The sequence below is a fragment of the Bos taurus genome, chromosome 17, assembly GCF_002263795.3.
Source record: "Bos taurus isolate L1 Dominette 01449 registration number 42190680 breed Hereford chromosome 17, ARS-UCD2.0, whole genome shotgun sequence".
Classification (NCBI taxonomy): Eukaryota; Metazoa; Chordata; class Mammalia; order Artiodactyla; family Bovidae; genus Bos; species Bos taurus.
In genome coordinates, this window is record NC_037344.1 from 63,303,439 (window position 1) to 63,331,140 (window position 27,702).

A 27,702-nucleotide genomic window follows, 5' to 3' on the forward strand; every position below is an offset into this window, starting at 1 on the left:
TCATTTCATTGTGTTTATGTAGTCCTGTAAATTAGGTTATCTATTCTCACCCTCAAAGGAAAAAAAAAGTTGTGATTAGGAAATAATAGCAGTATTTAATTCCAGTAAGAGGAACAACTATTATTGAGTGCTTACTATGGGGCAGGCACACTATATGCTTCTGTAAGTTACTCCATTTGTCCTTAGTAAATATTTCGCTTTTGCATGTCATGTAAGGGTTTTGCTGAATATTCTTCGTCCTCTCCCTCTTTTTTTCCTCTTAACACCCCTTTAAAAATGTAAAAATCATTTTTAGGTAACAAGCTATACAAACGTGAATCATGGGCTTGAGGTAGACAGACTACCTCCACTTTCCAGATAAGATTAAAACTGCAGCATAGGGAAACATCTAATATATTCCTACTTATTTTATTGTAGATCTAGTACAGTTGAATGTAACTCCATAAATACAGAAAATTTCGTCTTCTTGGCTCACTGCTCCTTCTCCAGTGCCCAGAACAGTGTGTGGAACATAGTACATGGTCAATAAATGTGCATCCCTGATAATTTCAGTATTATCTATGTGTGCTTAGCCACTCAGTCCTATCTGACTCTGCGACTCCAAGGACTGTAGCCCCGCCAGCCTCCTCTGTCCATGGGGATTCTCCTGGCAACAGTACTGGAGTGGGTTGCCATACCCTCCTCTAATGGATCTTCCCAACCCCAGGGATCAAACCCAGGTCTTCAGCATTGCTGGCGGATTCTTCACCGTCTGAGCCACCCAAGGAAGCCCAAGAATACTGGAGTGGGTAGCCTATCCCTTCTCCAGGGGATCTTCCCGACCTAGGAACTGAAACGGGGTCTCCTGCATTGCAGGCGAATTCTTTACCAGCTGAGCTACCAAGGAAGCCCTGGTCAATAAATATTTGTTGAATAAAGGAACGAATAAATAAGTGAACGTGGCCAAAGTTATGCTAAATGACTTGACGAATGATTGCCTCAAGAAGGCTGTGGCTGCATACCTTTGGTCACTACATTATGCTGCTTCCCTTGATATTAATCAGCACTGGGAGGAAGTGAATCTCTTCCAGAGAGGGAGACCCCCCCCAAATTAAAGAGGTTTAGAAACAGGAGAGGAGACACCTGCCCTCACTCAAAATGGCGACAAGGAAGCGTGCCCTTTCCGGTCACGTGACCCGCCCGTCGCCGAAGGGCACCTCCCCGCGCGTGCGTGCTGCGCCGCGGCTGTGAGGTGCTGAGGGGAGAGGCGGCCGCCGCCAGCGCCGCTGCGGGGACCCGTTAGAGCGGAAGCGCAGCCGCCGCCGCCGCCTTCACTGTCCCGGGGCCCCAGGTTCCCGGCAGGTGGGAGGCGGGAGCCATGTCGAAGCGGCTCCGGAGCAGCGAGGTGTGCGCTGACTGCAGCGGGCCGGGTGAGTCGCACCGGCCGGGCCCGCTCCCCTCAGCTCTCCTGGCCAGGACCCCTGCCCCGGGGCCGCCCCCTCGGGCCGGGAGGGTTCGGGCAGTAGAGCTCTGCACCCTATGCCCCGGGTCGCGACGAGTAGGCGCCTGGGCGGCCGTGGGGCGGGACCCGTCCCGGGCCTGTCAGAGCCCGGCGGGTAGGGGGCCGCCGCCCTCCCGTCACTCCCGTCCCTCTCTTCTTTCTCGTCCCCTCTGTCCCAGGCCGGGCGTAGAGGCGGCGGGGTCGTGGCCGCTTTCCCAACAGGAAGGGGCTTGGGCAATCCACGAGGAGGCCAATAAGAGAAATCAACTGCGAGCGTCCTCCCGGCTGCGGCCCCCAGAGGCTGCAGGTGTCATCCCCCCTCCCCACAGCCCCCCAGACCCCCGCCCCGGTGTTGGGGGGAGGCCCTGTCCGGAGTGGGCGACGCTCGCCGCTTCCTTCCACTGAGGCTCGCCAGAGGACCCCCAAGGATGAGTTTTGCCCCGCTTCTCTAACATCCCGACTGCCACTCCGCCGCGGACAGTCTCCCGGATGACGGGGTCTTGCAAACGCCGACCATCGCTTGAGGGAGCAATGCTTGTCTCAAGTTCTGAGATCCGAACCGGCCGAGTTCAAACTAGATTTTGCCTCTGGGTGACCTTGGGCTGGTGACTTCATTTGGCCGAGTCTTGATTTCCTCATTTTTCGAGTGAGGATGATTGAGAGTACGGTGCTCAGGGGTAGAACAGTTTCAATGAATATGCTTAGGATTGTCTCATCTAAGGTGGTTTTTGGGGTTGTTGTTTTTATTTTTCCTGTTTTTTGTATTGTGTACAGAACCTTCATAGCCTCTTAAAGCTGTAGTTGAATTTCTAAATTATACATTAATTACTGCCTACAAAATAAACACACCAAATCATTGTCAACTATAATCATTTGGGTATTCAGGCAGTTTAGGCATATGGGAACACTGAAGGGCGGAAACCATCCCTCCCATGTTTAATCAGATTTAGAGTTGAGATCTATCTTAGCTGTTGGAGCCGGGTTGACAGTGCTCTGTGCTGTTTTCAGTGCTTGGATTTATCTCCTTTGAATTTGAAGTAATTCAAAAGGTAAGATGGCTTCTTTGGCACAATAGTATCCAATAAACAATCTTAACGAAGTCATCGAGCACCACTCTGTTTTAAACTTCATCTTGTCATATGGAGGTGCAGACCGATTTTAAAAGGACTATGATAACTCAAACCTTATGTGGTTATTTCACGGACTGTATAATGTAAGTGGGGTTACCACTTTCTTTTGAAGATAGGGAGACCGGGTGGAGGAGTTTAAAGAGGTGTTGTAGAAACTAAGTTAGCTTGTCATACAAACTCCATTGTATTCTCTAAAAATGTTATTTGCTCCACTTCCTTCTTTTCTTGCCTGTTTTCGGTTGAACTTTCTGTGATGTTTGATTCACATGAATCTAGATTCAAACTTCCTCTTGAAGCGCATGTTCTTTGCTTCTCAGTGGATGGTACACAGGGCAGAGGAAAATTGCATCTCTGTTGTCATGCTGAATTCTGTACTAAATACTGTCTTGCACTTCTGTGGCGTTTTGTGCCTTTGAGAACATTTTTCTCTTCCATTGTATCTTTTTTAGTTGTTGTCTCGTATGCCTAATCTACAGAGAATTGAGTCACTTCCTTCCTGTTTTGAATATAATTAGGCTACCTTGAAATGTTCTGAACTTGAGCAGCTAGGAATTTGTGCTGCCTTTTCTGCAAAGCCCTAGTGAGAGAGTAACCTTTATGGTTCAGGATCCCTGTGAGATTCTGATGAATGCTAAGACCTTCTCCCCACAAAATACACGTGCACTTCACCTTTCACACAGAATTTGTTAAGATTTCTTAGTGGGATAATAGATGTTTCTGAAGCCCATTGGTTGTGTTCCTAGAACCCATGTTAAGAAGCCCTAGCATAAAATGTTCACATAAATTGGAAGGGGTTCACTGGATTTTACTGTCGTTAACATTCTGATATTCTCTTCATGTGATTCTGATTCATGATGTTAAAATGACTAGTAGAGAGCCTTGTAGTGGAGAGCTTTGCTTAGTGTGTGTTAAATCCTTCCTGTCTTGTCCCTATTTAATTTCTTCCAAGAGGACTGTAAATTCTCTGAACAATAGGTGAAAACCAAGGCTGATCTTCAAAATAAAGTCTTTCTGTATGTATGTCATTCATAGTACCACACTGCAAAAAGCCAAGTTGTTATGTATCTTTGCAGGGATCTTTCATCTTGATGTTTCCAGTCTTTTTTTTTTAGAGTGCTTTAGTAGTACTGACATAGTTGTTCTTCACTGAAGAATTTTGTTTGAGTTTTTGTTTCATGGCAAACTTGTAATTGTTGCTGTTCAGACCCTAAATTGTGTCCAACTCTTTGCAGTCCCATTGACTGCAGCATGCCAGACTTCCCTGTCCTTCACTGTCTCCCAAAGCTGGCTCAAATGCGTGTCCATTGAGTTGGTGACGCCGTCTAACCATCTCGTCCTCTGTCCTCTGTTGCCCTCTTCTCCTCTGGCCCTCAATCTTTCCCAGCATCAGGGGCTTTTCCAATGAGTTGGAATTCCAATGCTTTGCAACATGGCAAAAAAAAAAAAAAATTTTTTTTAAAAGATAGGTAAACTAATTACTAAGATTTGATGATAGTTAATCAACTGTTTTGGAGCTTCAGCATTGATCCTCGCTCCTCGAAATGAATATTCAAGGATTGATTTCCCTAACCAGTCAGTCCTAAAGGTAATCAACCCTGAATATTCACTGGAAGGACTGATACTAAAGCTGGAGCTCCAAAATGTTTGATTAACTGTGATCAAATCATAGTCAATAGTTTACCTTTATTTTTTTTAAGTCATTTTTTGCCGTGCTGCATGGCATGCAGGATCTTAGTTTCCTGACCAAGCGTTGAACACGTGCACCCTGCAGTGGAAGTGCAGAGTCTTAACCACTGGATCGCCAGGGAGGTCCTGGTTTACCTTTTTTTTTTTTTAATGAATCTAGTTCATATCCTATTCTGAGTTCAACTACCTGAAAACTCCATGAGGTTTTTAAGTGTAGTAAGGTAGTGTTTATGTGGCACATTCAATATTTCGAATATTAGCAATCAAAGACTTTCTCTGCTGCTGCTAAGTCGCTTCAGTCGTGTCTGACTCTGTGCGACCCCATAGAGGGCAGCCCACCAGGCTCCCCCGTCCCTGGGATTCTCCGGGCAAGAACACTGGAGTGGGTTGCCATTTCCTTCTCCTAGTGGCCATGGATTGCAGTGAGCTCTTGAAAATACTTGAGTGGTACTTACAAAATAATTGGGAAAAGTTATAACAGCTCACATTACTGAGTACTTACTATATGCAAAGAGCTTCACTTACTCTTTTATATCCTCACCGCCCTGAGATGTGTTGTTCTTCTATTTGATCCATGATGAGTACCCTCAAAGAAATAACTTGCCTAAGATCCTTGCGCAAGAAGTGGCAGAGTTGGGGTTCAAACCCTGGACTGCTTGTCTCCAAAGCCAGCCCTCTTAACCACCACACTCTCTGACTCCCAGTTTGTCTTTGATTGAAATCCCATAACTTTTCATTATATGGTTGGAAGGGGTTTGAATAAACTGTTAGAAATGGTAAGGATGGTGTACATGCATTTTAGAGATTTTTGTGGACATTGAAGAATTTTTAAATATAACCCTCAAGCCAAGCAGCTTGAGCGGCACCTATTGTCACCCCTTGTGTGAATCTGATGAAATGTAGAAGGTCTGTCTGTGTTTTGAGTTTCTAAATATTTAGTTTACTTTCCCAGCGTGAGTTATTCTTACTGCTTACTAAGTGTGCGTTTTTCCTTGTTTCAGAGGGTGTCTGATGAGGCTTTGTCAGACTTCACAGGAAAAAAAGTATCATGCGCACGTCAGAAATATTGCTCATTTGTATTTTGCGTCTTTTTTTCTGTGAGGCCGATGTTTTTACAGCTTCTGTTCTTTCAGGTCCGTGGTGAGATCGGACTCAACAGTTTATTTAAGACAGCTAACGGATATCCTAGCACGTTTCCTAGTGGAGGAGGCCAGGGTTTCCCAGTCTGTTTTCAGAGCCACTGCGGCTGAGCTGTTTTATAATTGTGTCGCTTGTAGCTTTCTGCTAAGCCCAGAGGCGTGTCGATGTGTAGCGGTATTAGGGTAGCTGTCTTTTCACCATTCACTTCACATAATTCTGTGTGGATTGTTCATGGGCAGTTTTGTTGTCCTGCCATTTGTGGGAATGGAGTCAGAATGATTCAGGTGAACCCGCTCAATTTGCTTCTCTTACATTTAATGAAGGAGCACATATCCGAGATAGTAGATCTTACTAGGGCTACAGATTGTGGTCCTGGACCAGAAAGCAGGTAAGTGATCACTCAGGGCTTCAATCCATGTTTTCCATCTCTATTAACATTGTACCTCTAGTCAAGATGGGTGGTATCATCAGACAGGCTCCCCAGCTTAACATGTTGACTAGCATACCAACACAACAGAAATGTCTTGTTTTTCTGAAACACCAAACCTTGGTCATCTTTTGCCACCTGGCAGAATAGCAACCACCTGGTATCCTTGCCACTGATCTCACTCTTCTTTCCAGATCCTTCCTGGGCATCCGTAAATAGGGGAACGTTTATATGCGATGAGTGCTGCAGTGTCCATCGGAGTCTGGGACGCCATATCTCTCAAGTGAGGCATCTTAAACACACACCATGGCCTCCGACATTGCTTCAGGTAAAGAATAAGAATTCTCCTCAAGAAGTTTAAGTTTTTAGGAGTTACTGTTTTAGGAACTGAAATTACACTTCTTAAACCTTACAAAAATGTTTGAATCCTAATTGAGTAGAGGTGCCATGCTTATCAGTGCTATATATAAGTATTGAATTAGTTATTTAAGATTATTTTTCTCCTAGTGAAAATCTGGAAAAGCTCGACTATAGGTAGACAGATAGTCATTAAAATTTCTTCCTAATGTTTTACTGCCGACTTTCTAGACTATTGCCAGAAATTGTTTTTAAACAATCTGTCTTTTCCGCTTACCACGATGAATGTTCTTGAAAGCAACTGCCTTAGAAACTTTTCATGAAGTTTCCTGCTTTGATAGGAGTCCTCTGAAGTTTCTGACACATCTGATTTAAGTTCTCTTAAAGTTCTTGTAACTTGTTAGAGACAATCAAGTTCTGTTTTGATTGAACGCCTAACTTAGTTTTATTTGGGGGTCCATTAGCATGTCAGCGGGTACTTCTATTTTGGGGTACACATTCTCTGAGTTCTGTTGGAACTCAGACTTTGGCATGTGTTTTTGCCTTCATTTGTCTTGAGTACATATTTTACTAAATCTGTGGCAGCTGCACAGCCTGTCCCAAAAGGGTGAGTTTAGATCTCTGATCTGACAGTATCTGCAGTGTTGTAAAAATCAGATGAGGCCTTGTCAGGAGGCATGCTCTGAAATGAAAATGGTTTATTATTATTAATAACTTCTGCTCAGAAGTTTCTAATAGCTCATTCCCATGTCAAAATGGGTGTTTACTGCTGTCAGATTATACAGAGTACAGATATTATGTCGTATCCTATATTATAGGATATGAATAAAGTCCAGAGATGAGTAGTTTAAAATGCCAGACTTGGCCCTAGAGCAGCAGTCCCCAGAGTGACGCGTGGACTACTAGCGGCACTCGAGGCTGATGCGCGTGCTCAGTCGTCCAGTCGGGTCCACCTCTTTACAGACCCGCAGGCTCCTCTGTCCATAGGCTTTTTTCTCGGCAAAAATACTGGAGTGGGTTGCCATTTCCTTTTTCAGGGGATTTTCCTGAACCCACATCTCCTGTGTTGGCAGGGAGATTCTTTACCACTGATCAAAGGTAGATGTAGGTAATACTCAAATATTTATTTCAATGGTTGCATAAAACTGTAACTAGGGTATCAAATTATAATTGCTAGTGAAGGTTTTAGAAGGTAAGTGGATTTAAAGAAAAAGATTAAGAATCTTAAAAAATAGTATTTGGATGCTCAGGCTTGAGCAGTGCTGTCCTAAAGTGTCAGAGTGCTCTTTCTTCATCGTGTATTAGAAAATGTAATCAAACCCATTGAAGTATGTAGCTATCCTCCTGGTCAAATCTGAATCCTGCATGTAGCTTCTTCTTTCTCATTCTAAAACAGAAAATAATGAAGTGTGTGATCTCCTAGTCATGCTGGTGTTTGTAGTGGAACCAGTTCAGTCATTGATTTCCATGGAATGTTTGTAGAAAGAAATTAAAATTCGATTTTATACTGCTTGATTTTAGATGGTTGAAACCTTGTATAATAATGGTGCTAATTCTATATGGGAGCATTCGTTACTGGACCCCACCTCTATTATGAGTGGAAGACGCAAAGCTAATCCACAGGATAAAGTACAGTGAGTGGAATGTTTATAAATACTCTTATTTCTTCTTAACCCCTGGGGCCCACTGAAAGGAGCGCAGCTGTCTTGAACCAGCCTCCACAGGGGCAGCGCAGGAGATGGTCACCCAGTTGTGCGTTGAACTCTTTGCCTTTAGGAATGCAGAATGAAGCCAGGCATGGGACCATCTCTTCCGCATGGCTACCCAGCACAAGTCTGGTTTCTCCAGCTTAAGACTAAGGCTTGGTGGCTGTCGATGTCACTGGGTTTGCGCTTAGGTGCTCAACCAACAGGCAGTCAGACCAGACATCTGGATTCTTAAAAGATGGGACAAAAAGCTGCTTCCTCCCAAGGTTGCTAGGTCACTTCAGAAAATTACACAGAGAAGAAAGATACTATAAAAAGCAGGTATTCCGCAGTCCTGGCCATTATAATGACTAATGTACGTTTTCAGACTTCAGGTCTTAACACACTGCCAAAGCTTACTTCAGTATTGTTCCTTTTATTCTTGAGTGGGGGATGTGGGTCACTTCCTCTTCTCTTTACAGTCTGAAGAATGGGAAATGTTGTATCTGAACTGCAAGTGAACTGTTTTCTTTTTTTTGTTCTCAAACCAGTCCTAATAAAGCAGAATTCATCAGAGCCAAGTATCAGATGTTAGCGTTCGTCCACCGCTTGCCCTGCCGGGATGACGACAGTGTGACCGCCAAAGATCTCAGTAAGGTGGGTCACACCTTTCAGAATCCTGAAATTACCGGATGAAACAGCACATTGTCCTGTTTGGGGGAAAAAAAGACACTTAGAAAGAAAAGAAAACTCCTTTCTGTATATGAAATAATTAGTAACAGCTTTTTTTGCAGTTGGTTTCTTCTCTCATCTTAATTCAAATGGCAACCATTCATATTAGTGGAGGTATACTAGTGGGACAAAGGAAAAAATAAGTATCCAGGAAACTATTTGTGTTTTCTAGGTCTGGTTCTAGAGTCGTATTTCTGTAAGTTTTTGTTTGCGGAGCTTTGAAATAGGAGCCATGTCAGAGTTTGTTTCTAGGAGGGACTACAAGGTCTGTGGGACTTGTGCAGGTTTCTGGGTTGCATGCTGAGTGAGATCTTCAGGAAGTAGGGCGTCACTCAGAGCCGTAGTCCATGGGATGGTTTATTAAACTCACAAGATGAGTTGATGGCTTTCTTTATGTGGGCCTTTGCATGTTTTTAAGATATGCCACAAAAACACATATCTTAATTTTCAAAGCGCTGCTTTTGGCAGATGCTCAAGGCACTCACAGTTCAGAATTTTAAACTTTGCCTGAAGGTGGATGTGATTGTTACTTCCATTCATTGTGTTTTTAAGCCACAATTTTTAAAAATAGAATTAATTAGGAAAACAAGATCTGGATGCAGATGTTAGAGTAGCTTTCTTCAATCCTGTGGTAAGGATGCTTGCAGTTTGGACAATTCTAGGGTTGAAGGAGGAGTTGAAGGCAGGCAGATTATCCTCTGAATGTATAAGGGCTTTACCTCAGTGCTATATGATTTGATATGCCACAGGCCTGTTTCCACCCCGAAAGACTTCATTAAATCATTGTGCACAAGGCCAAGACTAGTGTTGTGGAGAGGGTGTGATATAAGGCGGAATCCTGTGATTTATACAGTCTAGGATCTGAAGCTCTAAAGCCCTAGGTTCAATATTAACAGCTAATAACAACAGCAGTAATAATAGCAGCTGTTTTCTTTGGGCATTTCCTGTGTACCAGGCTCTGTGCTCTGTTGTATCATCGATCTCTTATAGTTGCCCGTGAATAGGTGGCATTTTTATCACCATTTTAGAGATAAGGAAACAGGTTCAGGTTGCTTTAAACACTTTCTCAAGTTCATACAGCTTGAGGGGTATATGGTTTGAAATTCAGGTCTGTCAGACTTTAGAGCCATGCTTAACCCCTCCTCACACTCCCTCACACTCAGAGACTGGTTGTGCCACTTAGACAGATCATGCCTTTGGGCGCATCAGCCTTCCCAGCCCTAGTTCCCTTATCAGTAACGTAGGCCTGACTCTGCCTTAGAGCCCAGGGGTAGCTGTTACCAGCAAGGGAGAGACGGCTTCATTCACCTTGCTAAGCAAGATAAAGATGATGTAGTGCTGCGATAATGTAGATTGCAGTGGTCTGCCAGCTGCTTTGCTCCCTCATTCTTTACACTTTTAACAAACATTCTTTTCTTGTTTATGTATTTTTCAGCAACTCCATTCAAGCGTGAGAACAGGGAATCTTGAAACCTGTTTGAGGCTGTTATCTTTAGGAGCACAAGCCAACTTTTTTCACCCTGTAAGAAAGCCCAAATTGGTTCAGATATTAAGTTGAAACTAAATGGGTTGCATTTGCTTAGCCTTTGGGTTATTTAATTTGTTTCTTTTTGTGTATTTTGTATTAATGATTCTTAGGAGAAAGGAAACACCCCCCTCCATGTGGCCTCCAAAGCAGGGCAGATTCTACAGGCAGAATTGTTGGCAGTATACGGAGCAGACCCAGGCACCCAGGACTCCAGTGGGAAAACTCCTGTCGACTATGCCAGGTGAGAGACTCAACTCTTTTACCTTTCTCTGTTTGGGATTATTTACCTTGTGTATGATTCATTGTTAATCATTTAGCCACTTTTCATTGTTAAAAGTGGCTAAATTGTGCATGGGTAGCATTTAGCTCCTTCAAAGATATGAATTCTGTTATTTTGCAGATGAAGATATTTCAAGTGCGTATAATCTTACAGCCAGTCAAAGTTGGGGAAGGTAGAACCATTAACCACTGTGCTTTAGCTTCCAATCTTTCATTTTTTTTTATCCTTTGTAACATAGTGGTATTTGAGCCATAGATGGAATCCACATCAAGTATAAAGAGTTGCAGAACCCACTCCTCAGTTTTTTTTGAATACTTTTAGTCATTGCTTGAACTTAGAAACAAATCTGTATGGATGTGCATGTGTGCTCAGTCGTGTCTGACTCTTTGCAACTCGGCAGACTGCAGCCCACCAGACTCCTCTCTCCATGGAATTTTCCAGGCAAAAATCCTGGAGTAGATTGCCATTTCCTTATCCAGGGGATCTTCCTGACCCAGGAATTGAACGTACGTTTCCTGCATTGGCAGGCAGATTCTTTACCACTGGCACTGCCTGGGAAGCCCCTGTATGGATAGATATGTGGTTCAACAAGTATAGTAAAATATTAATTGCAGAATTTAGGTAGTGGACATCTCGGGGCTCCCTATAAAATTCTTTAAATTTTTCTTCGTTTGAAAATTTTGGCTGTGAAGTAGTGGAAAATAAAAAAGTAAATCTGTAGATTAGTCTTTAATATCATTTAAATGACAGAAGATGGATCATCTTTCCTTCTTTTTCCAAATTAACTTGATTAACTGCAAAGAACGATGCTCTGCACAGGGTAAAATGACAGTTGACAACCTGAAAATGACAAGTGAAATGACAAAACTCTGCCCCCCTAGACTTTACTCTCTCATGGAGGAGAGGATTCATAAATGCGTGGAAGAGTTAAATGAGGCAAGATAATGTAGAACTCATTACCATAGTGGATACATACATAGTATTTCTTCACTGTGGCCCAGATCATTAAGTCATGTCTTTAGTTGGTCTTTGAAGAATGGATTGGATTTGGGTGTGTGAAGAGGAGCTAAGGTATTTCAGACGAGAAGAAGGATGTGGGTCAAGTTCTGAAGGGAGGGGTAGACCGGGCACATACGGCACAGCAGGGGTCCTGACTGGATAGAGCAGTGTGTCTGGGAATAAGAGCTCAGGTGTTGAAGAGTGCAGTGTTTCATCAGGTCTAACGCCATTGTTTATATGTGTGCGTGCTAAGTCACTTCAGTCATGTCTGACTCTGCGACGCCATGGACTATAGGCTTCCAGGCTCCTCTGTCCATGGTATTCACCAGGCAAGAATACTAGAGTGGGTTGCCATGCCCTTCTCCAGGGGATCTTCCCGAACCAGGGATGGAACCAGCATCTCTTATGTCTCCTGCATTGGCAGGTGGGTTCTTAACCCTTGGACCACCAGGGGAGACCCCTGTCTCACAAATTAATCAGAGAAAGGGGGTAGTTGAGATTTTGAAAGCAGTTTTACAAGAGTGGAAGTCAGAGTCGACCTTGACAGTTTACCTCACACAAAAAGGTTGATTATTCTGAAAAGTCACTTTTGATTAACTCCTCAGGTATCTCAGGGGGTGTCTCTGTACTTTTCTCTTCTAGCACCCATGGCCAGTGAGTAGTATAAACGGCACTTTGTTTTCTGTTGTAGGCAAGGAGGGCACCACGAGCTGGCAGAGCGCCTTGTAGAAATACAGTACGAGCTGACTGACAGACTAGCCTTCTATCTCTGCGGCAGGAAACCAGGTGAGTGAAAGGAGAGCAGCCTCTCCACAGCTGCAGCCAGGCAGTCCCTGGAAGAGCAAGTCGGGACACTGCTGTTTATGGTCTGTGCTCTAACGTATCCTTGAGAAAACCGCAAATAAGGATTTTTGTGTGAAATGATGACCATGGCATTTTTTGCTATATGTGAAATACATAACATCGGTCACAGCTTGACATTTTAGTTTTTAAAATGATTGCTGTACAGTATGGCCGTTTCAGGAATCAGAGAGCATCATTGAACCCAGCCTGAATGTGGCACCACAGTTCTTGTGGTTAATGAGAGTCAGCATGGAAGAGCAAAGCCTTAACCTCTATAGTTGTTTGCAGAATTCTGCTAGCTAAGGAATGGGGAAAAGGGAAAAAGTGAACTTTACCATTAACCTGCTTTGTTCATGAGGTAGAACTAGGGTCAGCAAACCTTGGTCTGCAGGCCAGATAAGCCTATTACGTTGATTTTTAAAAATAAAGTTTTATTGTAAGATAGCCATGCCCACTCATTTTTGTATTGTCTGTGACTGCTTTCACACTACAGCTGCAGAACTGTGTAGGTTGAGTAATTACAACAGAGACCGTATGGCCACAAAGCTTAAAATATTTAGTCTGGTCCTTTGCAGAAAAATTTTGCCAACTCCTGATATAGCATATCCACATACGTGTATAATCACATAACCAGTGGTTCTCCACCCTGGTTGTACAACAGAGTTAAGAGCCCCTGGTGTGATTCCAGTTCCTGGTGAGATGGAGTAAGCACACTTCACCCTGTCTCTCCTTCTGAACACAATAAAAACCCTGGGCCAAAAATGCATGGAGAGCTATCTAAGGACTCCAGCAGGCAGGTTAGGGAACTCACAGTGACATCAAGCTGGTGGTGAGTGTCCCCTTGATTTTACTTCTGATACGGCCTCCAGGACAGCCCCAAACCTGGAATTGCACAGCAGGTGCAAAGAAGCCTTCTCTGTGTGGTCTGAGGAGCAGGAAATGGGACTGACAGGACGGAGAATCAGGGAGTTCCCACAGGACTTTTCTCTTCCTTTCCCCACTAGTAATCCTGTGGCTTCAGTAATAGCAAGCACAGGTGCCTAAATCTCTGACCAAGAGCCTGAGGGGAACCCTGACGGCTTTTGTTTTATCTTTAGTCTCTCTCACCACTTGGCCCAAGAGGCAGAATCTGCCTGGTCAGGTGCCTGCTAAAACAAAATACTAACATTCACCACAGAATTCAAGGAAGACTCACAAGAGTCTCCACAATGTACTATGTAAAATATCTGGGATACCATCCATAATTACTTGACATGTAAAGAAACAGGAAAATCCCAAAGACTTGCATAGGAAAAGGTAGTTATTAACAGATGCCAACCCTCAGTGACTCTGAGGTTAGAATTATCAGATAAAGATTTTAAAGCAGATAGTAATATGCTTTAAGAAATAAGTGTGAACATTATTGAAGCAAATTGAATAAAGTCTCAGCAGAGAAACAGAAGATATAGAAAAGGACAGAATGTTAGAACTAAAAAATACTATAACTAAAATTTTAAAACCCACTGGATGGGTTTAGTTAGGATGGAGATGACAAAGAAAAAAGTCAGCGAATTGAAAATAGATCACTAGAAATAATCCAGTTTAAGCAACAGAGAGAAAGAAGAGTGGGAGGAAAAGGAGGCTTAGCAGAGCTTTAGGGACCTACGGGACAAAACCAGAACATTAGTATCATCAGACTCTCAGAAAGAGAGAAGAAAGAATGTGGTGCAGAAAAAATATCGGAAGAAATATTGGGTAAAAACTCTAAATTTGGTAAAAGACATAAAATCACAATTTGAAAAGCTCAGAGAACTCCAAACAGGATGAACTCCAGTCATCACTCAGACACATCAAAATCAAACTGCTAAAATACGAAGAAAGAAAATGCCTTGAAAGCAGCCAAGGAAAAAAAATGATACTATATAAAAGAACAATTATGTGTATGACTGTGGATTTCTCATCAGAAACCATAGAGATGAAAAGGAAGTAGAACAATATTTTTTAAATGCTGAAAGGAAAGAACTCTATTTCCATGAAAATAACCTTCAGGAATGAAAAAAAAAAAAAAAAGACTTTTTTTTTTTTAAGTTTTATTAAAGTATAAAGAAGATAGAGAAAGCTTCTGACATAGACATCAGAAGGGGGTAGAAAGAGTACCCCTAAAAAAAGACATTTTAAGATGGAAAAAAAAAAGAGAATTAGTTGCTCTAACAGAAATACTAAAGGAAGTTCTTTGGGTGGAAGGGAGTTGATAAACCAAAGCGAATCTTGGAACTTCAGGAACGAGAGAACAACAACAGAAATGATAAGTATGGATAAATACAATAGCCTGTTTTCTTCTTAAGTTTTTTAAAAGTATGTATGACAGTTTAAAGCAAAAGTTATAGTATTGTATGGTGTGGTTTTCAGCATGTGTCAGTAATATATTTGATAGTTACAACATGAAAGGGGAGAGGGTAAAAGAAATATGAAGGTAAGTTTTTGCACTTTTCTTAAAATGGTAAAATATTATTTCTAGTAGATTGTAACAAGTTTTGCATATTATAATCCCTAGCATTGAAAAAAGACTATACAATCATATATGGTCAGAAACTCTAGAGATAAATTAAAATGGAATGTTAAAAAATTATCCAAATAATCAAAAGATGTTTTGATTCAAAATACTCAAAGAGAGCAAAGAGGAGAGAGAGGAACAAAAACTGTGTTGTGAGAGGAGCAAAACATAAATTCAGAAAATAATGGTATTCCTTTACAGATCTTATTAGTATTTATACAAATGAGACTCTGGCTTGGTTTCTGTTTCAGATCACAAAAATGGACAGCACTTTATAATACCTCAAATGGCGGACAGGTAAGGCCATTGAAATACCAATCAATTACATCTGTCTCGAGTATTTTCCTTGGTTGTTTAGTGTATAAATGTATTATATTTTGTGTTTAACAAAGCCCATACATTTTTCTCTTTTATGGCTATGCACTTTGGAAATAAGACGGCTGTAAGTAAACCACCATATAAAATTTTAAGTTTGAAAGAGTGCAAGTAACAAATTTGCTAATAAGAAAATCAGAGTCTGTGATACTGTGGTAGTTCTAGCCAGCTGTGACAGTATCGTGTCTCTAGAATTATCACAGAATATTTCTGTGTTATTAGAGAATATATCCTCTGTCTATAATAGGGATCAACAAATTTTGTGGTTGTTGTTGTTAAGGGCTAGATAGTAAATACTTCAGGCTTTTTGGGCCACACACCCTCTGCCGCAGCTACTCTGCCAGTTGTAAATGAAAGCATCCGTGGACCCTGTAAATGAAAGGCGTGTCTGTTCCAGTGAAATTTTATTTCTGGATACTAAAATTGGAATTTCATATAATTTCCACATATTACCAGGTATCATCTGTTGTGTTTTTTCCCCCAACCACCTAAAAATGTAAATTCCATACTTAGCTCAAACAAAAAGGGGGATTATAATCTGTTGACCTCTGGTCTATAAGGTCAGATGAGATCATGGCTGTAGAAATGTACTTTAAACCCTTATATAGCTAATAACCTTTGCACAGATCCTGTCAAGAGTTTGTGAAAAGATTAATTGCTATTCCATATGTAATCTTGCCATTCTGGTTTCTAACATTCTGCCCCTTTTATATTTTTCTTCTATTGTGCTGTTAAAAAAAATACTTTAAAAATTATGATTTCTCACATACACACCCTGGGGACTAGCATGGCATAGTTTTTGCCTTTTGGTTAGTAGGTGGTTATTTTTCTCTTTACCATGAGAAATGTTTGCATGATTGTGGTATTTTTAGGAGATAGTCTTACCAAGTTATGTTCAGTTTCCTCACTGACTATTGGGCTAAAGAATTTTGACCTCTGACCTTGTCCATGAGCTGTAATGAATATCTTGATCCCTTGGCTACCTTAGCCTTTTACAGAGCTCATGAAAATGGTTTTATTTGTTTGCTTATCAGTGTTGTACATTTTCTTAGCAGCCTGGATTTGTCTGAATTGGCAAAAGCTGCTAAGAAGAAACTTCAGTCTGTGAGTATCTCTATTTCCTAGTGAACTCCCCTATGGAAAACCATGTGTCCTAATACCTTTTCTCAGCCTGTTACCTAGTACATCAGATTACTTTGTTTCATGCTCTCAGACATTAAATCAGAAGCAAACCATCAAGTCTGCAGTAAAGAAGAATGGAAGTACTAAGTTTAGTACATCCAGTTCACTGGCTCTGCTTCAAATACTGCCATCTTTCTTCAAATACTGGGTATTATTTTAAAAGTGAGGACTGTGACTTTGACTTTTAGAAAGTTGTTTCTCCCTGTAAGAGAGTTCCCTAGTTTCTCTCAATGTAAACTAGTAAGTGGGGCACTCCTTGGGATGACTTCCTATGGCCTCGTAGGATGCTAGAGACTGATAAAAAGCTCACTGCCATTTGGGATCCAGCCCCCACTCACTGTCAGGCATGTTCTACACCATTCATCAGAGCTTTGTAAAATGTAGGCTTTTAATAGCCAGTTCTGCCCCGGCTGTGTGCTCAGAGTTTACCCAGTTCTTCAGGTCACAAGCTCACATTAGTCTGCGTGTTTCTTTCCAGCCTGTCCATTTCAGCTTAAATCAGGCCCCTGAGAAATCTACTCCTCTGGGAACACAATCTCTGTGTAAAGTCCCCACAAATGAAGCCTCACCTGGCGCTCCCCAGCCATTCTAAGCACCTGATTCACCCACCTTAGCTGTTCTCTGTACTCTCAAGATCAGAACCAGGATCCTTCTTGTCATACCTTCTAAGGGCATCATTCTGCTCTCAGTCAGTTCTGGCCCCTCTTCCCCTCTGGTTCCCACTGTGTGTGGGTGTGGGAGGGTGCATTTAACTATTTCTTTAAGGGTTAGCACCCTCTCAGGCCACCTTCAGGTCTTCTTTCTGGAACCCTCTTTTCCCAGCTGTCCTCCCTTTCATCATTCAAGTGGCTGAAGTCTGACCACATTTGCAATGTAGGTAGGAGTATTCTTAGAGCTCAGCTCTGAATTCGCAGCTCTCCTAATTCATGTCTTACTCTTCACCCTCATTTTTATAGAAAACTCTTTACTAGAACTTCATATAGTACTAAGTACTACATAATACATAAAATGAATTTCTCATTACTAGCATTTACCTGTAATATGCAATAAATGTATTTTATGCAATTTGTTTGGTGTCTCTGTGTTCTGTATCTGCAGTTCTGTGTGTATGTGTTTTTACTGCCTTTCTTAAACTAAGGAGGTCCTATAGTTAAGATAATAAGCTTTGGAGTCAGCATTGAATATTCTGTGTTTCCTTTTAATTACTTACAGTATGTAAGCCAGTTTTTATTTTAAATAATAAAAACATTAAAGAGAAAACCCCAGCTCCCTTGACTATGCTGTTTTGCATTTGCTTGGCTGAAAGTTGGGGTTAGGTCTGTAATATCTCTAGATGTTAAGAGGCGCTAGATAAATATCTGGGACAAAGTCGAGTGTAGCTCTCCAGACCCTGGGCTCTGGGTCAGACTGTTCAGGTACAGATCTCGGCTCAGATGAGCTCCGCACCGCTCCGTGCCTCGATGTCCCCTCCTAGAAAGCAAGATGGTGGTCCAGCAGAGCTGCAAGTCAGAGCTGCTTGGTGAGGGTCAGCTCCCCACACCCTGTGGTCTCCTCCTCATATCAGTGACGGTTTAGTGTTTATCTTACAGTATCTCCGTAATGAACAGCTGGGAGAAATATAAGACGACTAATGTATTCCTTGAATTCATAAATTTTAACATTTTGAGAGAAACTTGCATCTCCAGTCCCTCACTTCTTGGCTCTGTGACTTGAGGCACGCTAACTTCTGTGCCTGGGTATCCTTCTCTGTAAAGTGGTATAACTGTAGTTCCTGTCTTCGGGGAGCTGTAGTATTTACTATCATGATGATATTAGCAAGGCACCTCCAGTACAAGCCCTCAGCAGTATTGCTGTTGTAGTGATTGTTAGTAATAATAACATTAGCTTTTTAGCCCCTTGGAGGAAGCACACTGGGTATTTATGATGCAAGTTCAGTTTCCCAATCCTTCATCACCTTATCCAGCAAAAGTCTCTCAGAGCTGACTTTTAATTATAAATGTAGTGTAACCACGCTAGAGAAAATCTGGAAAATAGAGAAAGGGAATCATCTTCATTTACTATATTCTTTTTTTTTTTCATTTACTATATTCTTAATAAGTTCAGGCTCAGTATTTTGGTATATTTTTCTTATTCTGGTTTCAGATGCCTGTCTTTTTTAACTGAAGCATAATTACAGAATTGTTTATTCTGCCTGTGTCACCTAACAATGTACTGTAACCATTTTAACAAGTCCCAATGAGGTGTGCACGGCTGCTGCTAAGTCACTTCAGTCGTGTCCGACTCTGTGCAGCCCCAGAGACGGCAGCCCACCAGGCTCCCCCGTCCCTGGGATTCTCCAGGCAAGAACACTGGAGTGGGTTGCCATTTCCTTCTCCAATGCATGAAAGTGAAAAGTAAAAGTGAAGTTGCTCAGTCGTGTCCGACTCTTAGCGACCCCATGGACTAAAGCCCACAGGCTCCTCCATCCATGGGATTTTCCAGGCAAGAGTACTGGAGTGGGGTGCCATTGCCTTCTCCGGAGGTGTGCACAGCCAGGTTTAAATTCTGCGGGAAGTACCTTCTGGTCAGTGAATGAATGGATATTTAGAGTCCCATCTCAGTGCTGGGGCCTGTGTGGGGATGAAGGGAATAGTAGAGAATGGAACAAATTCAGCATCTGCCCTCACAGAGCAGGGCAGTGGTCACCCCGGAAGTAACATCCACTGGGCAGCAGGGTTTCATGAGGGAGGAAGTACAAGCAGAGCTGGGGCCAGCCTGGCGGGGGCTTAGTCTCCATTGGTTTGAGGAAGACCTGGCTGCTGCCAAGCGGGCGCCCCAGGCCGTGGAGACTGTTTTGCTGGGACGCTACACGGTGTACTGATTAGACAGGCTGTCCTTGGTAGGGGATGCTCAGGTAGTTCTTTGGGGGTTTGGAGGACCCCTACCTACTGAGGATGGAGAAGGAAATGGCAACCCACTCCAGCGTTCTTGCCTGGAGAATCCCAGGGACGGGGGAGCCTGGTGGGCCGCCGTCTGTGGGGTCGCACAGAGTCGGACACTGAAGCGACTTAGCAGTAGCAGCAGCAACGTACTGAGGAAGACAGCAGAGAGACTTAACCCAGAGGTCTGGGTGGTATTTTCCTGCAGGGCACGTTTTTTCCTCTTGAGATGGCATGTTTTGACTTCTTTATCCTACCAAGGGTTTAAGATCCCTTACAATGGGGGTGGGGGGCACTGGCAAACATTTTCCAGAAAGAGCAGAAGAGACTTCAAGGTGATGTCATGCGACGAGTGGAGAATGGACTCTTGTCTTTGAGATTCGCACTTTAGCTGCCTTGTGCATCTCTTATCTGCATGTCTGGAGGGAGGCTGCAGCGGGTGGCAAGTGTTTTTAGAGGATCTGTACCATTTTGGAAATGCTATTGTCTGTTTAACGCTGGGTATTTGCTAAGTAAGTGCTGGCTTTGGATAAGACGTTGGAGGTAGAAGGGTGAATAAGTCACAGTCCTCACTCATTCTCCTAGTGTTAATCCTTGTCCCTTGTGTCCTGATATGTTTTTGATTTCAGCTAAGTAATCATTTGTTTGAAGAACTTGCCATGGATGTGTACGATGAAGTTGACAGGCGAGAGACTGATGCAGGTGACTTAACATGTGGCTCTGTTTACTAAGCTCTGTTACCATAGGCAGCAGCAAGCTGCCAGCCTCAGTGTTTCTCCTTGCCCAACTGCTGCTGTCCTGATAACACGTGTGTCGACTTTGACTCTTGTGTATGTTGGCTTTGGAGTGCACTACCCCAAGTCTCCCTAGTAACACGGGAGCCGCGGCTCTCAGAGGAGCAGCAGCGCCTGTGGTGATGAGATTGTATCTCTGGCTCTTTCCTCTGGCTAGTCTGGCTTGCCACGCAGAACCACAGCACCCTGGTGACCGAGACAACCGTCGTCCCCTTCCTTCCAGTCAATCCCGAGTACTCATCGACACGGAACCAGGCAAGTGGCCGAGTCCAAAAACACACTAGTAGTGATCTTTGAGGAATGACTGATATTGTGGTATTTTATTTTCCCAGGACAGGTATTTAAAATGTTTTTGACTGATTAAAATGGTAATATCCTTTATGTACCAACACACACACATCACAAATTGATAAGAAAAGCAACAGAAGTTAATAAGTGACTGAGAAAGAACATAAGACAGTTCACAGAAGAATTACAAATGGCTTTCAAACACCTTTTAAAGAAATATTTCACCTCATTAGTAATCAAAGAAAGCAGCCTGAAGTCATTAATGAGTGTTTCATCCATCAAATTAATAAAGTATATGATAAAGGAGACTCCACACTGGTAAGGATGTGGCATTCTTATGCTACAGATAAGAGTTTAAATTGCTACAGACTGCAGAAAGGCAGTTTGTTAACTGGTTACAGAGGTCTCAAAATTAACTGCATCCTTTCACCCAGGATACCAAATAACTTCCATCCAAATACCTTATTTGGGAATATGTCCTAATAAAATAAAAGTACAAAGCTTTATGCATACTTTCATTGAAGCATTGTATGTAATGATAAAGCACAGAAACCAAGCCTAAGCATCCATCAAAAGGAGAGAAGTTGAATAAATGATGAAATTCTTTTCATTTTTATTGATTAATGTTTATATATAGTGATAGAGTCCCAGCATCTAAACTGTCTTGAAATTTAAAAATCTATCCCTTCAAGTTGATTTTTAACTAGTAGGCCTATTTCAAAACAGAATTGATAAAGCATTAAGTAGAACCATTTCGTTTCAGTTCACAAAAAGAAATATGCCTTGTGAGAAATGTTACATCATTCTATTATGTAAATGGTTTTAAACTATACACAGAAACAAAGTTTGATTGAGTTATGGCTGTGATTGATGGTACTTTGAGCATGCTGGAAGGCCTTTGCTGAACTCTAACAATAGTCTGACTAATTTTATGTGAACATGTGTGTATTTTTATATCTGGGAATATTTCCAATTATTTTCTCACCCTCAGGGCAGACAGAAACTAGCTCGGTTTAACGCCCATGAGTTTGCCACTCTGGTTATCGACATTCTCAGTGATGCCAAGAGGAGACAGCAAGGCAGCCCTCTCTCTAGTTCAAAAGGTAACTGTTTCAGACCTCTAAATGTTTGCTTCTTTGGCCTTCTGAACTTCACACACATGTTAAAGTTATAAAAATAATTAAAGCAGTCATCGATACCACAGCGTAAAGCCCTGTTAAGTTTTATTGGTACTATGTTGTGATGACAAGTTTCTCTCTCTCAGTCCTGGTTGAATATCTCAACATTATTAACTGTGATTCACATTTATCTTATATATGAGTTTTTACCCCTCAGTCACCTGCCTTCCTTATAAAGTTGCATTCTGAAATTAATTCAGGTATGACTTAGATCTTGTTAAAGGATATCTGCACTGAGAATTTTTGGTGTTTAAAGTTGGGAAGAGAGCACCTCACACATATTTCCAAGGTGCCCTTCAAGTCTTGTTCAGTGGCTCAGGGTCCTGTCTCGGTGCTTGAGAACACACTTCCTCCCCAGCCCTGATACTGTATTTTTGTTGTTTTCATTTTAAAATTTAAAAAATGTGAACCGGAAAAATACATTCAATAAGAATTCAGTTTTTCAGTCAACATCTTACCCCCAAAGATAGTAATCATTAACTGACAGCAGTTTGTCCTTCTTGATTTTACTGACTCAACCAGACATAAACAAGTTCTAAGAAACTCGATTAAATTTTGGTTAAGGTGCAGTGATAAGGGTCCACTCATAAATTTGAAGCCTTAAAATGTATAACTTCCTTTGACTTGGTGGGTCCATCTGTAGGTGTTAATTGAGGAGAATTAGAGATATTATATGTATGATACATATTACACTGGAAACAATAGAGCAATGGTTAGTTTCATATTTGAATAGGGCACACTGTTTTTCAGGGACTATGTAATGATATAATATAAAATAATTTTTTGAAGAAGGTTTAGTATCATCCTAGTTTTGTAAGGAAAACATTTATGTACATGCATATGTACAAATGAATATAAAGATGCCATTTATCCCCATTACTCCCGGATCTCATATTTGCCAGTTCACCTATTCATTAAAATTTATTACCTTGAGAATTCCCTGGCATCCCAGTGGTTAGAACTCTGGGCTTTAACTGCCAAGGGTGCAGGTTCAATCCTTGGTTGGGGAACTAAGATTCTGCAAGTTGCATAGGGCAGCAAAAAGATAAAATTAAAAGTTATTACCTTAAAATCTTACACCACTTTGATGGTAATTTGTGGATCTGTACAGTGTGGTAAAAAATTTGAGTCACCCAAAACACATGTTCCCATGTGAGACTGAGCAAGGCCACACTCTTCCTTTTATTTCAGCTCTTATACTGTAAGCAAGTAGCCTTTTTGATACTTATTTAGTGCTACAGTTTTCACATTTTTTGATAATTTCACTGTTTAAAGTGGTCCCCAAGTACAGTGCTGAAGAGCTGTATAGCATTCCTGAGCACACAAAGGCGGTGACATGCCTTACAGAAAATACATGTGTTAGATTAGCTTTGTTCAGGCCTGAGTTACAGGGCTGTTAACCATGAGTTCAATGTTGATGGATCAATGATATATATTCAAGATGTCTTTAAATAGAAACGCATGTGAAACAAGGTTATGTATTTATCAGTTGACAAAAATGTGACCAAACATTTGCAGGAACCTTACTGTATTTCCACTCAGAACAGTGGTTCAGTATTTGCTGATTTGTTCTTCACAGCAACTTTATAGACCGTGACTGCTACAAATAGTAAAATCTGTATGTATTTGTATATGCTTGGGAAAAAGACTGGCAGAAAATAGAACGACATGTATCAATAGCTATGAATGACTACTCTTATCATTCAGTTCAGTTCAGTCGCTCAGTCGTGTCTGACTCTTTGCAACCCCATGAATCGCAGCACGCCAGGCCTCCCTGTCCATCACCATCTCCCGGAGTTCACTCAAACTCACGTCCATTGAGTCGGTGATGCCATCCAGCCATCTCATCCTCTGTTGTCCCCTTCTCCTCCTGCCCCCAATCCCTCCCAGTATCAGAGTCTTTTCCAATGAGTCAACTCTTCACATGAGGTGGCCAAAGTACTGGAGTTTCAGCTTTAGCATCATTCCTTCCAAAGAACACCCGGGGCTGATCTCCTTTAGAATGGACTGATTAGATCTCCTTACAGTCCAAGGGACTCTCAAGAGTCTTCTCCAATACCACAGTTCAAAAGCATCCATTCTTCAGCGCTCAGCTTTCTTCACAGTCCAACTCTCGCATCCATACATGACCACTGGAAAAACCATAGCCTTGACTAGACGGACCTTTGTTAGCAAAGTAATGTCTTTGCTTTTCAATATGCTATCTAGGTTGGTCATAACTTTCCTTCTATATTGAGTCCTTACTACTTCTGTAATCTGATGGTATGTATATTTTACATATTCATTTTGAAAACTAAAATTCCCTTTGAGTAAACATAATTTATCACCCAGATATTATCCTTCAAAATGTTCATAAACAGTATTGGAAATTCGAGGTTTGCTTGAGTTGCCTGAAAGAGAGCTGAGAAACTTGGATAATTTGCGAAGTCTTTCATTCATAATGTGTCAGAGCCGATAGAACCATCACTGTTTCCCTGTAACCATATGCTCTTGGTCTGCATGGGTGTGTCCAGTGGGTCATTTTCTTTCTCTCTCTTTCTCACTGGCGTTCAGTTAAGGAAAGGCCAACATGCCTTTTCAATGATCTCCTAGTTTTTAGGCTTACTTTAGCAGTTTTCTTTCTGTTTTGACTTGACATTATCTTGTAAAAAAGTTACAATTGTAACTGAATTGCAGTTAATCGTACCTTAGTTACAGCTTTATTTTCATGATTTCGAGCTATACTGTTTCCTTGAATGATTACAAATTTGGGGACCTGCCACCTTACATGTGGAGAAGGCACTGGTGACCCACTCCAGTACTCTTGCCTGGAAACTCCCATGGATGGAGGAGCCTGGTAGGCTGCAATCCATGGGGTCGCGAAGAGTCGGACGCTACTGAGCGACTTCCCTTTCACTTTTCACTTTCATGCATTGGAGAAGGAAATGGCAACCCACTCCGGTGTTCTTGCCTGGAGAATCCCAGGGACGGGGATTGGTGGGCTGCCGTCTATGGGGTCGCACAGAGTCAGACACGAGTGACGTGACTTAGCGGCAGCAGCAGCAGCCACCTTACATGAGCAGCTCTTCCCTAGCCATCTAATTTGTGCCCATTTTGGCAGGCATCTCAGATGGTTGCTTTACTCTCTCTCTATAGTTTTCCGTAGACTCTGTCTAGTTGATAACGTGCTCTGTTATCCCTTTTTGGGGTGAATAGAACCTTGCTATTTCTGTCATTTTTCTTCCAGTCTTTTAAATGGCTCATTTTTCTTTTAGGAAAAAAGAAGTTCTTTTCAAGCCTGAAGTAAAGTTATTTGCTTCTGTTGACAGACAATGTGGAACTGATACTGAAAACAATTAGTAACCAGCACAGTGTTGAGAGTCAGGACAATGACCAGCCAGACTACGACAGTGTGGCGTCAGACGAAGACACGGATCCGGAAGCCACTGCAAGCAAGGCCCACAGGCAAAAGGTAAGGTGGTGCATTGCACACAGAAAGTGAGCTTATGTTCTTTTTCAGATCTTTCCTCCTAAAAATTTGCCTGATTTGTAAAGCATTTGAGGGCTAGGCCTGGGAAAGGTGCTCTGGAGGTAAAGTTGGGTTTTCTACTAGTTTGGCCCAAGCAAAGGTCAACAAGGTAAATAGTTTTAAAATAGGGGGTCCCTCGCCCCTGAGTCAGTTGCTGACTCACAGCCCGGCTGCAGTATTGACTTTATAAAACCTGTGAGGAGGGACGGGTGGGTTTTATTCTTTCAACAAATGTTTACTTTTGTTGGGTAGTTACCCAAACTTCTCTGGATAATACTCTCCTAAATGATGCCTGGTCTCTTTCCTCTGTGAGGCCGTCCTCACCAAAAGGAGAGGGAACCGCGGTTTGAGGGTCATAAATACAGACAGGAGCGGAGGCGTGGGGGCAGGCCACAGCCTGTCTGCCCACGCAGACACAGCCTGTTGCTGACGGGGAGTGTCAAGGGAGGCTGGAAGGCCCAGGACGTGGGCACGTGGAGAGGCGGGGAGGGGTCAGACTGAGCGGAGGTGAGACGGGCACCTGGGGGATGTCAGGTCACGTGGAGAGGCGGCCTGAAAGGAGAGGGAGTCTGAGCTGTGGCAGAGGGCAGGGGTCACACCGTGCAGGAGTGTGACCCCAGACTGAAGAGCCGAGACCTCGGCTGGCAGCGCAGAGCCCAGGAAGCTTTTAGGCAGGGCAGGAAGACCATGTCCACCTTGTTGGGTCCTCTGTTTGGGGAGGACCGTTCTGATGGGTCAGGAGCGGAGGAAAGGAACCCAGGCAGGGAGGTGCCGACAAGGTCCAAACAAGAGCTGACACAGCTCACCTCAGGGCCTCTTCAGCTGGGAGGGTCTGGATGGAAAAAAAAAGTCACTGTAACAGAGGGTGAGCCCAAGGCCAGGGCAGCAGGGGCCTGGCTGGCCCGCCTACCGCTGAATATCCCAGACCTGGCCCACAGGGGCTCAGCCAACACTTGAGAATGGACAAACAGGAAGACAGGAAAGTCAGGGCTTGGTGACAAGTTAGACATTGGAAGTGGGAAGGTAGATTTACCCGAGTTGTGTCCGGAGTTTTCCAGCTTAAACAGCTGTGCGGGTCAGTGGTGCCACCGGCAGATGCAGGGAACATGGAGGGGACAGCAAGAGTCAGCCGTCCCATCTGAAACGTCTCTGCCAGTCTCCCCAGAAGTGCTGGGTTCAGTCAAATGAAGGCGGGTCATGACTGGACCCTGCACGACAGGGTCCCTGCACTGGCCGGCCTCCCCCTCCTCTGGGCCTTGCATACCCACGCCCTCTAGCTGAGTCCTACCGCAGGCTGGAACGCTGTCCTCCAGACGTCCACCAGACTAGTGACCTCCCCTCCTGCAGGCTGTTGTTCATGTCCCCCGACCCAGCTGTCTAGTTAAAATGCACCCACCCCCACCCGTCTTTCAGCTCCCCAGCCCCTCACTCCTCCTCCATAGCACTTATCACATTCCCCTATACTATGTAGTTATTATTATTTTTTCCCTCTCTCACTCAGTTGGGATGTAAACACCATGGAAGCAGGAAACTTTTTCTATTTTCTTTTCTTATGTAACCTAAGCCCCTAGAACACTGCCTGGTGCTTAGTAAAAATCTGTCAGAATGAGTGAAATAATGAATCAAAAAAGAAAAATAAACAAGAGAAAGGCAGATGAGATAGGTATACAGAGTCAATGTTAGAGTAGATTTGTGGCCCCACTGTCTGATTGCCAGAAAATACTGACTTGAAAATTTTTCATCTATTGTAGGAGCCCTACCTTTCTGTTTTATTTTTGTATTCCTCTCAGAAGCCTTGATTTGGTTTGATTAACTTTGCGATCCAGCTGGCACAGTCAGAATTTGAAATTCTTGAGCTGTTAGTCTTGAATGTTATCATCGTCTCAGATTGTGAACGTTTTCCCCAATTTATTTTTAGAGCCTAGATTCAGATTTATCAGATGGACCAGTCACTGTGCAGGAATTTTTGGAGGTCAAAAACGCTCTAGTGGCTTCTGAGGCCAAGATACAACAGCTAATGAAGGTGAATAACAACTTGAGTGACGAGCTGAGAATTATGCAGAAAAAGGTAACATGTCAATAAATGCCAGGATGGTTGCTCTTTAACCCCATAGTATATAAGGAAGAATCCCAGGCATGATGCTTGTGATCAGAGGGAAGAAAAACAGACCTGAAAATCTCTGGGCCAAGCTGTCTCTTTGGAAGCAGTATGTATTATGGATATTTTCAACGAAGTAGCTTTGATTAGATATAAATCCAGTTTAAGTTTCCCAGGTAGGAGAACATCATAACCTATTAAGTAAGTGTTCATATCAGTTGTAGAGACCCTTGCAAGGATCCTGTGTTTCCTGGGAAGCTAGACACAGCTCCATGGATGTGATTCTTACTGTTTACTGCTTATTTTAATCACACCATGAGACAGAGCAGACGAAAGCCCGGAAAAGGGTGTGTGTTCACCAGCATTTCAGAGCCCACCCCATGCCACACACGGGCTGCTGTCCCTGTTCACTCTTGTTTATTGTTACCCACCCCCGGCCTGGCAGCCTAGTCTCACAGTCCCACTGCGCTGTTCGCCAGCTCCTACCACTAATTTATGATGTCCTCAGAGTCGCAGAATAGATACTCAGTATAAGAAAACC

At 42.8% G+C, this 27,702-nt stretch overlaps 1 protein-coding gene across 13 annotated transcripts in view; it reads left to right on the forward strand.

The window, feature by feature from the left end:
- The first annotated feature begins 1,215 nt into the window (after positions 1–1,215).
- GIT2 (GIT ArfGAP 2) overlaps positions 1,216–27,702 on the forward strand; it is a 42,700-nt gene continuing 16,213 nt past the window's right edge. For 4 of the 13 annotated variants that reach the window (XR_009490949.1, XM_005217835.5, XM_010813922.4 and 1 more), the window contains exons 1-14: positions 1,216–1,409; positions 6,058–6,191; positions 7,742–7,854; positions 8,457–8,562; positions 10,073–10,159; positions 10,276–10,406; positions 12,136–12,230; positions 15,072–15,117; positions 16,248–16,299; positions 19,925–19,997; positions 20,247–20,344; positions 21,369–21,480; positions 24,864–25,006; positions 26,982–27,131. Coding sequence is in view for 12 of the 13 variants with exons in the window: in XM_005217835.5 (XP_005217892.1) it covers positions 1,358–1,409; positions 6,058–6,191; positions 7,742–7,854; positions 8,457–8,562; positions 10,073–10,159; positions 10,276–10,406; positions 12,136–12,230; positions 15,072–15,117; positions 16,248–16,299; positions 19,925–19,997; positions 20,247–20,344; positions 21,369–21,480; positions 24,864–25,006; positions 26,982–27,131 (1,392 nt within the window). In the remaining variant the exon portion in view is untranslated. The remainder of the gene's footprint in view (positions 1,410–6,057; positions 6,192–7,741; positions 7,855–8,456; positions 8,563–10,072; positions 10,160–10,275; positions 10,407–12,135; positions 12,231–15,071; positions 15,118–16,247; positions 16,300–19,924; positions 19,998–20,246; positions 20,345–21,368; positions 21,481–24,863; positions 25,007–26,981; positions 27,132–27,702) is intronic. The other 9 variants (XM_005217836.5, XM_005217838.5, XM_010813923.4 and 6 more) reach the window with 5 other exon arrangements.